A 13,187-nucleotide genomic window follows, 5' to 3' on the forward strand; every position below is an offset into this window, starting at 1 on the left:
GCTGTTTGTGGGTATCTGGGCTCACCTGTTTTACAAAAGTGACTTCTTCTTCTTGCGTTTGAGGCAGCAGAAGTTATGTAACGCCCAGAACAGTGACTAATAGACGTGAAAAAGTATTTGAATAATTGTAATGTGCTCTGGACGTCCTGATATTGTGAAAAATGGCATTTAAATCCTGGTGTGGTTTGTTTTTGAGAAGAAAAGTTATAATGTGCAGCTTTATAAAATATTGATTGATTTAAGTGGCTTGTTAGCTGCTTCATAATGTTTAAAATGATTATTAAGACCATTATTGAAAATGTGATTTGTTATTTATTTATATATTTAAAGTATAAATAAAAAACATTGAACCCATTGGAAAATGTGACAACTGAATTTTAAGAGAGATGTTGCAACAAATGTGAATAACGTAAAGCAGGATTATGAAACGTACAGATTTATTTAGTTGCGTGCAGTCTGCAAAGTCTTCTGCACACTGTTGCCGGTGGCTAATCTTCTAAGTTAAACGGGATGGTTTTCAGGGTTGTTGATTCAATTCTGTTTTCATGGTTGGTCTCTGCCACCTTTGGACAAACTCTACCCAATCCATTACTGGTGATTTCACTCAGCTTCTTTAATCAGTTTTAATTACAGTGGCACAGTGGCACAGTGGCGCAACGGTAAAGCTGCTGCCTTACAGTGCCGGAGAGCTAGGTTAGATCCTGACTTCAGGTGCTGTCTGTCTGGAGTTTTTACCTTCTCCCTGTGACTGCATGGGTTTTCTGCAGGTGCTCCGGTTTTCTCCCACATACCAAATATGTACAGGTTTCTAGGTTAATTATCTTTGGTAAAATTGTAAAGTGATCGGCGCAAACTCGATGGGCCGAAGGGCCTGTTTCTGCGCTGTATCTCTAAAGTAATTTAATGTAACCTAGTCACAATGGACTTCCAGGTCTCTCTCAATCCAATGGCTGAATCAGTACATTGGTACCAAGGGCATGGCCATTTATTTGGCCTTGCCTCTTGCATTTCACATTGCCCTAAATCTATTCCTTCTATTCGGAATAGCCAACCTCAATGGACTAAACTATCCAAGGCAAAGTGGTGAGGCTCTGAGTGGAGATAGGACATCAACAGACAGAACCGAGCAAATCAGAGCATACTGCTCTGAAAAACTTTTACATATGGCAAATCTCCACCTCCAACTGTTGGCAACTATTAACAGTGTTAAAGTGCATCAAATGCCCAAAGCATTCAGAAACATAGAAACATAGAAAATAGGTTCAGGAGGAGGCCATTTGGCCCTTCGAGCAAGCACCGCCTTTCATTGTGATCATGGCTGATCGTCCACAATCAGTAACTCGTGCCTGCCTTCTCCCCATATCACTTGAGCTCTATCTAACTCTCTTTTAAATTCATCCAGTGAATTGGCCTCTACTGCCTTCTGTGGCAGAGAATTCCACAAATTCACTACTCTCTGGGTGAAAAAGTTTCTTCTCACCTCAGTTTTAAATGGCCTCCCCTTTATTCTTAGACTGTGGGCCCTGGTTCTGTATTCCCCCAACATTGGGAACATTTTTTCTGCATCTAGCTTGTCTAGTCCTTTTATAATTGTATACGTCTCTATAAGATCCCCTCTCATCCTTCTAAACTCCAGTGAATACAAGCCTAATCTTTCCTCATCCTGTCAGTCCCGCCATCCCAGAGATTAACTACGTGAACCTACGCCGCACTGCCTCAATAGCAAGGTTGTCCTTCCTCAAATTCAGAGACCAAAACTGCACACAATACTCCTGATGAGGTCACACCAGGGCCCTGTACAACTACAGAAGGACCTCTACTCCTATACTCACATTTAACAAATGTAATTGCAAACACTATCACCATTTGAATGAAATAAATGAACTAAAATACTGAATCTCAATATTTACTTCAAAAGATAGAATATCACTAAAATATATCAGGCAGGTACAAAACAAAATCAAAATCACAAATAGAGTCTGAAGAAGGGTCTCGACCCAAAACGTCACCTATTCCTTTTTTCCAGAGATGCTGCCTGACCCACTGAGTTACCCCAGCATTTTGTGTCTATCCTTGGTGTAAACCGACAATCTGCAGTTCCTTCCTTCACAAATAGAATGGTAGCCTTTATGTCAAGAGGACTGGAATATAAAGGGAGGAACATCATTAAAATCTGAGGTTTCGGCATCTTCTGGAGCACACTTTATTAGTTAAGACAAACCATATCTTGGCACGGTTTTTTTTGGCATGGGAGAATTCATCAAAAGTTTACCAGAGTTTGAAAGGTAGCATTTTGAGGCAATAATATCTAAAATAGATTGACACTTCTTGAAACTTTGATGGCTGAGGTCAAGTGAATGGGAGAAAATGTGGCAGGTGGTATCCCATTGAAAATTGTCCAATTTAACCATATAACCATATAATATAACCATATAACAATTACAGCACGGAAACAGGCCCGTTCGGCCCTACCAGTCCACGCCGACCACTTTCTCTGACCTAGTCTCATCTACCTGCTCTCAGACCATAACCCTCCAATCCCCTCCCATCCATATACCTATCCAGGTATTTAGAAGGAAAAAAAAGAATATTTCTTAAATAGTGAGATATTGGGAGCTGTTCATGTTCAGAGGGATTTGGAAAGCCTTGCATAACGTTACTGATTATAAAAGTGCGGGTACAGAAAGCAATTAGGATGAGAAATTGTATGTTGATCTTTATTCTAAGAGGACCGAAGATATCTTGAAGATTCCTGAGGGATTAGACAGGCTAGATGCAGGAAAAATGTTCCCAATGGTGGGGGAGTCCAGAAACAGGGGTCACAGTTTAAGAATAAGGGTTAGGCCATTTAGGACTGAGACGAGGAAAAAAAAATTCACCTACGGAGTTGTAAATCTCGATGTTTTCAAGAGAGAGTTAGATATAGCTCTTAGGGCTAACGGAGTCAAGGGATATGGGGAGAAGGCAGGAACGGGGTACAGATTTAGGATGATCATGATCATATTGAATGGCGGTGTTGGCTCGTAGGGCCGAATGGCCTACTCATGCACCTATTTTCTATGTTTCTGTGTTTCTTACTGCAGTTATATAGGCCCCCCCCCCCCCCCGTGAGACCACACCTGGAAAATTGTGGTCAAGTCCATTCTCACTGCCTAAAGAGAAATGTAGAATATAAATGTAGAAAGGCAGAATACCATAAACAATCACCAAACTGATTCATGAGGTGGGAAAGTCTATCACATGAGGACAGATTAAATAGACTGTGCCTATACTCGCATGTGTTTAGAAGAATAAGAAGTGATGACATTACTATGTATGAAATTCATAAGGGGCTTAACTAGGTCAATGCAAGGATGATGTTTCCTCTGGCTGAGATGACCAGAAACAGTTACTCCAACAGAATAAGGAGTTGGACCTCCGGACACAGATAAGAAGAAATTGATTCTAAATAGGTGAAAGTCTACAAAAATTGCAAATGCTGGAAAACTAAGCAAAAACAGAAAATGCTAGAAAAACTCCACAGATCAATCTATCAGTGCAAAGATAAACCGAATCAACATTTCAGGTCTGAAACTGATTTTGATGAAGGGTCTTTGACCTGAAAGGTTAACTTTCTTTCCATTCCCATAGATGTAACCTGACTGAGAGTCATAGTTGTAGAGCTGTACAACATGGAAACAGGCCTAACTTGTTCATACGACCAAATTGCCAGACTGAGTTTGTCCCACTCGCCTGTCTCTGGCCCGAATCCCTCTAAACCTTTCCTCTCCTTGTATCAGTCTGGGTGTGGTTTTTTTAAATATCAAAATTGTATCTGCCTATACCACTCCCTTTGGCAGCTCGCCCCATGTAGACATAACCCTTTCGTGAAAAAGTGTCCCTCGGGTCCATTTAAAATATTTGCTGTCTCACCATAACAACACCCATTAGTTTTAGACTTCCATACCCTGGGGAAAAAACTTATTTAGGCTATTCATTTTATCTATGCTCTTCATGATTTTATATACCTCGCGATGGTCACTCCTCAAGCTCCTACGCTCCAAGGAAAAGAGATCTAGTCTATCCAACCTCTCCTTGTAGCTCAAAGCCTCCGTACCCGGTAACATCATTGTACATCTTTTTAGCACCCTTTCCAATTTAATGATATTCTGACCTGCTGCATATTTCGAGCATTTTCTGTAAGAAATTTCTTCAAACTAATAGCAGTGAATCTATGGAATTCTATGCTCGGGAAGACTGTGAAGACTCAATTGAGGAGTTATATTAGGGATGGAGATGAACAGATTTTGGGATATTGGGATAGATTTTGGGATAGCCATGGCATTGAATGGTGGAACAGGTGTGAGATGCTGAATCACCAGCTCTAGCTTCAATTTCATGGGTCCTTACGGTTTAAATTTTTCATAATTTTGGAAGAAGTTGATTAAATTAATGCAGTCATTTACTTTTGGTTGATGGGGGAGTCTGGGCAGTTGGTTGCAGGTTTAAATCCTTTACACAAAGGGTAGTAGAATGCCACGCTTCCTCGCAAAACACAGCAGGTCTTTGGTCAGTGTTATTAGTCTCAATTCTGAGATTTACTAACTAGGGCTATTCAAAAGCCAAGGCAAGTTGTTGGAATTAGGATGTGATCAGCTGTGATCTCGGTGAATGAAGGAGATTGTTTTTGGGGGTTGAACCTCTTGGTCCAGTACTTACCTTGCTATTAATTCATTTTCATTTGTTCACTTCCTTGGCTGATGTGTGTTTATCTGCATTTGTGCTATTCCTCGCATTGCACTCCTAACCATTTTACGTGTGTTTGTGCTGTTGAATCTCAAGGAAATAAACAATTGTGAAATCTCCGGGGGACATTTCATGGACAGGTTTAATCATGAAACAGTTGATGATCATTGATGTGATGTAAAAATGGCTTTAATGAAGTCTGATTTGTGCATGGTGAGATATGTAATGCCAATGCCAACAAATTTACTTTCAGCATTTAAAACCCAAGCAAAGGCACAGAATGACGTGGGATGCATTTCTTCAGTTTGGCTGTGCATTGTTCAGAAAATATTGCATGTGTTTTGCTGCGTAAATGAGTTCTAGAATAATGCAGTATCATTTTAATTTAAGTGCATATGTGTTTTATATGTTTTTTTAATTGTTCACAGGGAGTTTGGTTGGCGGGATCCTGAGTTGCCAGAGGTTATCCAGATGTTGCAGCATCAGTTCCCTTCAGTGCAGTCCAATGCAGCAGCCTACCTGCAGCACCTGTGCTTTGGAGACAATAAAATCAAGGCAGAGGTGAGTACACAATGAAAGCACCCATGACTAATGCTGTTTAAATGAAAGATCTTCGGGTGCTCCGGTTTCCACCCACATCCCGAAGACGTGCGGGTTTGTAGTTAAATTGGCCTCTGTAAATTTCATTTACTGAATAGCCTCTCAAGTTATAATGTAAAGGTTTGGCCCACTGCAGTTTAGACCCAAGAAATGCCTGATTCCTTTGAAATTGTAATATATTTGAACTCAAATCGTAAAACACAAATGCTTTTTAAAAGCACAAATCTGCTTTTTAAACTGTCTATCCATGTATTACCCAACATATTTATAAAGAAGGTCTGTTTTCGTGTTGGAATTGGATATAATTGGAATCAGTCAGATTAATTGAATGAGAGAAGTTGTTCATAATAAGATTATTAAGGGATTGGACAAGCTAGAGGCAGGAAACATGTTCCCAATGTTGGGGGAGTCCAGAACCAGGGGCCACAGTTTACGAATAAGGGGTAGGCCATTTAGAACGAAGATGAGGAAAAACCTTTTCACTCGGAGAGTTGTAAATCTGTGGAATTCTCTGCCTCAGAAAGCAGTGGAGGCCAATTCTCTGGATGTTTTCAAGAGAGAGTTAGATAGAGCTCTTAATGATAGCAGAGTCAGGGGGTATGGGGAGAGGGCAGGAACGGGGTACTGATTGAGAGTAATCAGCCATGATCACATTGAATGGTGGTGCCGGCTCGAAGGGCCGAATGCTCTACTCCTGCACCTATTGTCTATTGTCTAAAGCAACCAGTTAGGCCTTTAGCTGGCTTGCACTGTCACCATTGACTTGCTGCCCATCTGTGAGGGAATCTGGCCTCTCAATCTGTCCCTAGGCTGCCATTGCATCTATTGGGCATTTTGTCATTTACCAAATGTGTAGGAAGGAACTGCAGATGCTGGTTTAAATCAAAGAAAGACACAAAAAGCTGGAATAACTCAGCGGGACAGGCAGCATCACAGGAGAGAAGGAATGGGTGACGTTTTGGGTCGAGAACCTTCTTCAGACTGACCCGAAAAGTCACACATTCCTTTCCAGAGATGCTGCCTCTCCCGCTGAGTTACTCCAGCTTTTTGTGTCTATATTCTGTCATTTACCAAGTCAAGAGAACGAAGTACACCAGTTAATTTTGATTATTGATCATTAAACTTTTTTTTAAAAGTTATTTTAATGAACACTGACATTTTGAATTGCATATTGCCAGTGTTTTTTGTGGAATTACGTTCCAATTAATTTAACGTATATACTTGTTTTAACTCCGTGTCTCTCTGCATCGATGAAGCATGAGTTGTCAGAAGTCCATTGGGACAATCTATGGTTGCTTTCCACCACCTTTGACCTGATTGCCACATGTGATTTTCTGCAGCTCGCGCACTATGTGCCAGAACAGCCACAGGGCGAATTCGAAGCGCCACCACAATGTGTGGGGTGGGGAAGCACAATTCTGTTTGCCTCTTCCTCTTTGACAGCCACACAAAGGCTACACTTGTGGCCACAAGCCACACTTTCGGCGGCAGGGTTGTGCAGCGGTAGAGTTGCTGCTTCACAGCGCCAGAGACCAAGGATTGATCCTGACTATGGGTGCCTTAGACAATAGACAATAGGTGCAGGAGTAGGCCATTCGGCCCTTCGAGCCAGCACCGCCATTCAATGTGATCATGGCTGATCATTCTCAATCAGTACCCCGTTCCTGCCTTCTCCCCATATCCCCTGACTCCGCTATCCTTAAGAGCTCTATCTAGCTCTCTCTTGAATGCATTCAGAGAATTGGCCTCCACTGCCTTCTGAAGCAGAGAATTCCACAGATTCAAAACTCTCTGACTGAAAAAGTTTTTGTGCGGAGTGTGTACATTCTCCCTGTGACTGCATGGCTTTCCTCCTGGTGCCCCGGTTTCCAGACACACTCCAAAGACGTACAGGTTTGTAGGTCAATTGGCTTCAATAAGATTATAAATTGTCCATAGTGTGTCGGATATTGGTTGTGTACAGATCACCGATCAACGCAGACGATAGGCCGGAGTGCCTGTCTCTGCACTGTATCGCTAAACTAAACTAAATTAACCTAAAAACATGAAACAGAAATGTTACCAGATGTGTTGTTGAATTCTGAATCTTCTATCTGCAGATCTGTTTATCCCCAAAGTGTTTTGTATGTAGCACACAAAATTCAGCTTTTAGATCAAATCATTTTCTTCAAAGGAGCCCTTTGGAACAACAACTGATTATCCTTCTTGAGCAGAGCTTTTATTTTGCAACCAGCTGCTGCCACTTCTTTAATATAAATGTGGTTCCTACTGTGAACATGTTAACTGGCTTTCTTGTGGAGCTATTCTCATTTTTCTTCACAGAGTTGCCAGTTTGAAAACAGCAGAGATTAAATAACAGAGTCGTGACAGCCTTTATTTAATATGAAGAATTGCACTAAAATATCTGTATTTTGGTGCTACCATGAATCATCTCTATAGATGAATGTATTTTGGTGCTACCATGAATCATCTCTTCGGGTCCACCAGCACATAATTTTCAGTTTCTCACTCTTGTGTTCAAGTCCTAATATGGTCTTGTTCTTTCATATATCTTCCAAACCCCTCACGATACAATATCTTTAAAATCCTCTGAACGCAGCTTCCTGCACATCTTTTGCTCCATGGCCACTGATGGTGGCTGTCTCTTCAGCTGCCTCGCCCTTCAAGTCAAGTCAAGTTTATTTGTCACATGCACATACACGATGTGCAATGAAATTAAAGTGGCAATGCCTGCGGATTGTGCACAAAAAAGAATTACAGTTACAGCATATAAATAAAGTTAATACAGAGAAGACAAAATTTAGTCCCTGGAGTTATAAAAGTTAACAGTCCTGATGGCCTGTGGGAAGAAACTCCGTCTCCGAAAATTGACGGGGAGAGCCGGTGGATGTGGTGTACCTTGACTTTCAGAAAGCCTTTGACAAGGTTCCACATAGGAGATTAGTGGGCAAAATTAGAGCACATGGTATTGGAGGTAGGGTACTGACATGGATAGAAAATTGGTTGACAGACAGAAAGCAAAGAGTGGGGATAAATGGGTCCCTTTCAGAATGGCAGGCAGTAACTAGTGGGGTACCGCAAGGCTCGGTGCTGGGACCGCAGCTATTTACAATATACATTAATGACTTGGATGAAGGGATTAAAAGTACCATTAGCAAATTTGCAGATGATACAAAGCTGGGTGGTACTGTGAACTGTGAGGAAGATGCTATGAGGTTGCAGGATGACTTGGACAGGTTGTGTGAGTGGGCGGATGCATGGCAGATGCAGTTTAATGTGGATAAGTGTGAGGTTATCCACTTTGGTGGTAAGAATAGGAAGGCAGAGTATTATCTGAATGGTGTCAAGTTAGGAACAGGAGAGGTACAACGAGATCTGGGTGTCCTAGTGCAACAGTCACTGAAAGGAAGCATGCAGGTACAGCAGGGAGTGAAGAAAGCCATTGGAATGTTGGCCTTCATAACAAGAGGAGTTGAGTATAGGAACAAAGAGGTCCTTCTGCAGTTGTACAGGGCCCTAGTCAGACCGCACCTGGAGTGCTGTGTGCAGTTTTGGTCTCCAAATTTGAGGGAGGATATTCTTGCTATTGAGGGCGTGCAGCGTAGGTTTACTAGGTTAATTCCCAGAATGGCGGGACTATCATATGTTGAAAGACTGGAGCGACTAGGATTGTATACACTGGAATTTAGAAGGATGAGAGGAGATCTTATCGAAACGTATAAGATTATTAAATGGGTTGGACACGTTAGAGGCAGGAAACATGTTCCCAATGTTGGGGGAGTCCAGAACAAGGGGCCACAGTTTAATAATAAGGGGTAGGCCATTTAGAACTGAGATGAGGAAAAACTTTTTCAGTCAGAGAGTTGTGAATCTGTGGAATTCTCTGCCTCAGAAGGCAGTGGAGGCCAATTCTCCAAATGCATTTAAGAGAGAGCTAGATAGAGCTCTTAAGGATAGCGGAGTCAGGGGGTATGGGGAGAAGGCAGGAACGGGGTACTGATTGAGAATGATCAGCCATGATCACATTGAATGGCGGTGCTGGCTCGAAGGGCCGAATGGCTTCCTCCTGCACCTATTGTCTATTGTCTCATCCTCTCCGTATTCACAGCGTGACAGCGGAGGCGTTTGCCTGACCGTAGCATCTGGAACAGTCCGTTGCTGGGATGGCAGGGGTCCCTCATAATCTTGCTTGCTCTTGATCTACACCTCCTGATGTCTGGGTCCTGCAGGGGGGCGAGTGTAGTTACCATGATGCGTTCTGCCGAACGCACTACTCTCTGCAGGGCCATCCTGTCCTGGGCAGAGCTGTTCCCAAACCAGACTGTAATGTTGCCGGACAGGATGCTCTCTACAGCCCCAGAGTAGAAGCAATGAAGGATCCTCAGAGACACTCTGAATTTCCTCAGCTGTCTGAAGTGGTAAAGGCGCTGCTTTGCCTTGCCCACCAGTGCGGCAATGTGTGTTGTCCATGTCAGATCCTCTTTGATGTGGACTCCCAAGTATTTAAAACTGCTCACCCTATCCACAATAGACCCATTTATCTCCAGTGGCGTGTACGTCCTTGGATGTTGAGCCCTTCTAAAGTCCACAATCAGCTCCTTAGTTTTTTTGACATTCAAGAGGAGGCTATTGTCCCGACACCAGAGTGCCAGATCAGCCACCTCCTCCCGGGAGGCCTTCTCATCGTTGTCGGAGATCCGGCCCACCACCACAGTGTCATCAGCAAACTTGATGATGGAGTTTGAGCTGAACCTGGCCACACTGTCATGTGTGTACAGGGCGTACAGTAGGGGGCTAAGGAGGCAACCCTGGGGGGATCCTATGTTCAGGGTGAGGGAGCTAGATGTGTGTTCCCCCATCCTGACCACTTGGGGCCTGGCGGTGAGAAAGTCCAGGACCCAGGCACACAGAGGGGTGCTAAGCCCCAGTTCCAGCAGCTTCTCAGCCAGTCTGCTGGGGACTATTGTGTTGAATGCTGAACTAAAGTCAATGAACAGCATCCTCACATAGCCCCCCTGATTGTCCAGATGAGAGAGAGCGGTGTGCAGAACCTGGGAGACCGCATCATCCGTGGACCTGTTCGGACGGTATGCGAACTGTAGTGGGTCCATGTTGCGAGGAAGGAGGGCACAGATGTGCTTCTTGATTAGTCTCTCGAAGCATTTCATGACAACCGAGGTGAGGGCCACTGGTCGGCAGTCATTTAAACAAGCTGGAGAGGCATTCTTTGGCACCGGACAGTAATGGATCTTTTGAAGCATGCAGGGACCACGGACTTTGCCAAGGAGAAGTTAAATATTGTGGTGAGCACTGGAGCAAGCTGAGTAGCACAAGACTTTAGTACTCGCCCAGATATACCATCTGGGCCTCCAGCTTTCCTCGTGTTCACACGCGTCAGAGCCCACCTCACGTCATGCTCGGATACTGAGAATGTGTGCACATCCCCGGGGGTGGATCCCCCTCCAGCCTCGCTAGCCAGCGCCCCGTCAGTGTTGTTTTTAGACGGCAAGCAATTTTGGTAAACACCAGCTCCCTCTCTCCCTTCCTTTATCCCCATTGACACCCACAAGATCTGTAGGAAAATAACTGCAGATGCTGGTTCAAATCGAAGGTAGACACAAAATGCTGGAGTAACTCAGCAGGTCAGGCAGCATCTCAGGAGAGAAGGAATGGGTGACGTTTCGGGTCGAGACCCTTCTTCAGACTGATGTCAGGGGAGGGGGCGGGACAAAGATAAGATGGAGTAGGAGACAGGAAGACTGTGGGAGAACTGGGAAGGGGGAGGGGAAAGAGAGGGACGGAGGAACTACTACATGCTATCTTTGTCCATCCCCTTCCCCTGACATCAGTCTGAAGAAGGGTCTCGACCCGAAACGTCACACATTCCTTCTCTCGTGAGATGCTGCCTGACCCGCTGAGTTACTCCAGCATTTTGTGTCTACCCACAAGATCTGTTGTCTCACTCTTATTTCTCCCTCTATGTAGTTCGTCCTGGCATCATCGTCATTTGGAAAGTCCGCATCAGGTACTACTTGAATGCTGACAGCACACTCTTAACCCATCCCACCTCGTATCTTGCCTTACTGGTTGTCAAGGAACAAGCACTTCATGAGGACAAAGCCTGCAGCTAGTTATTGAACCCAATGGTGCCACTGACTTTGAAACAACTTTACTAGCTGGCAACTCCGATTGCTTCTCTAGCTGCTGTCTGAAGCTGAACCAAGCCATTCACACCTTCACTTCCATTTGGATCCTAAAGTTAGACACAAAATGCTGGAGTAACTCAAGCAGGACAGGCAGCATCTCTGGAGAGAGGGAATGGGTGATGTTTCGGGTCGCAGCCCTGCTTCAGACTGCAGTCTGGAGAAGGGTCTTGACCCGAAATGTCACACATTCCTTCTCTCCAAAGACGCTGCCTGTCCTGCTGAGTTACTCCAGCATTTTGTGTCTATCTTCGGTTCAAACCCGCATCTGCAGTTCCTTCTTACACATGGATCCTAAGGTTGATGTTTGCATCCATTCCAACATCAAACCTGCCCAGTTCTACCTCAATGGCATTGCATGCATTTGCTCCCGGCTCCTTAGCTGCTCTTCACCATGTTTACGAGGATATTGCCAGGACTTGGGGCCCTGAGCTGCAGAGAGAAGTTTAGCAAGCTCGGACTCTATGTCTTGGAGCGCAGGAAGATGAGGGGTGTTCAAACAAAGATTGAGAGGAATAGATTGGATAGAGGCACAGGGTCCCTTATCCAAAGTATGGGAACTGAGAACCAGAGGACATAGGTTTAAGGTGAGGGGGGGGGGGGGGGGGGGAGAGAAGATTTAATAAGAACCTGAGGGGTTACTTTATCATGCAAAGGGTGGTACATGTATGGAACAAGATGCCAGAGGAAGTAGATGAGGCTGGTACTATTGCAACGACTGAGAAACATTGAGACATTTAGACAGGTATATGGATCGGACAAATTTAGAGGGATGTGGGCCAAATGCAGGCAGATGGGACAAGTGTAAATGCGACATGTAGGCAGGTCTGGGCAAATTGTGCTGAAGGGCCTGTTGCCACGCTGTAAGACTCTATGACTATGTTAACACCAGCATGATAGTTTGGCTGCTTTTCATCCTCCATAACATGGAGCTTGTCTAAAACTCTGCAGTACATATTCCAATTCACACCAAGTCTCTCCCCATTACGTGTGTGCATGTGGACATATGGTGGTTCCTGGTTCTCATGTCTGACATGACGTTAGTTAAAAGTACATGATAAAACAGGCATTTGGTGCAGACAATCATTCTTCCACAGTTGCCATGTCTGTCCTCTCTAAATATTTTGCGAATGTATGATTGGAGCATATTACATGCATTATTAATGGGAGATATCGTGCTCATTTGGGAGAAAGCCCATGGTCAGAAGGGGTCGTGGTATTTGACCTTGGGTTGATATTCATTGCTGAAACTGATGATGGACTCAAACTAAAGGTCAGACAAGAAGATTAATGTAAATGTTCTCAATTACAATCAGTTGATTAACAGGACAGTAAGTTCAGCTTTCAAACTGTGCTGCAAAAACGTGGAAGCAATGGCAACATCACAAGAAATAACTTTGATTTATTTTAAATGTTTTTTTTTAATAAGCTGCATGGTTTTATGCCTGTTCACTTAGAGTCGCAGAGTGATATAGCACCGAAACAGGCACTTCGGGCCAAGTTGTCAATGCTGACCAAGATGCCCCATGTAAGCTAGTTGCACCTGCCTGCCTGTGGCCCATAGTCCTCTAAACCTTACCCATCTACGTACCTGCCTCAGAAGGCCATGATCGCATTGAATGGCGGTGCTGGCTCGAAGGGCTGAATGGCCTACTCCTG

General features: G+C 44.0%; 1 protein-coding gene across 10 annotated transcripts in view; it reads left to right on the plus strand.

Annotated features, from left to right (window-relative positions):
• Nucleotides 1-13,187, plus strand: part of ctnnd2b (catenin (cadherin-associated protein), delta 2b) — a 775,275-nt gene that overhangs the window by 604,667 nt on the left and 157,421 nt on the right. For all 10 annotated transcript variants that reach the window (XM_078415264.1, XM_078415272.1, XM_078415320.1 and 7 more), the window contains one exon: nt 5,154-5,286. In XM_078415264.1, coding sequence (XP_078271390.1) covers nt 5,154-5,286 — 133 coding nt within the window. The remainder of the gene's footprint in view (nt 1-5,153; nt 5,287-13,187) is intronic.

This window comes from Rhinoraja longicauda, chromosome 2, assembly GCF_053455715.1.
Source record: "Rhinoraja longicauda isolate Sanriku21f chromosome 2, sRhiLon1.1, whole genome shotgun sequence".
Lineage (NCBI taxonomy): Eukaryota > Metazoa > Chordata > Chondrichthyes > Rajiformes > Arhynchobatidae > Rhinoraja > Rhinoraja longicauda.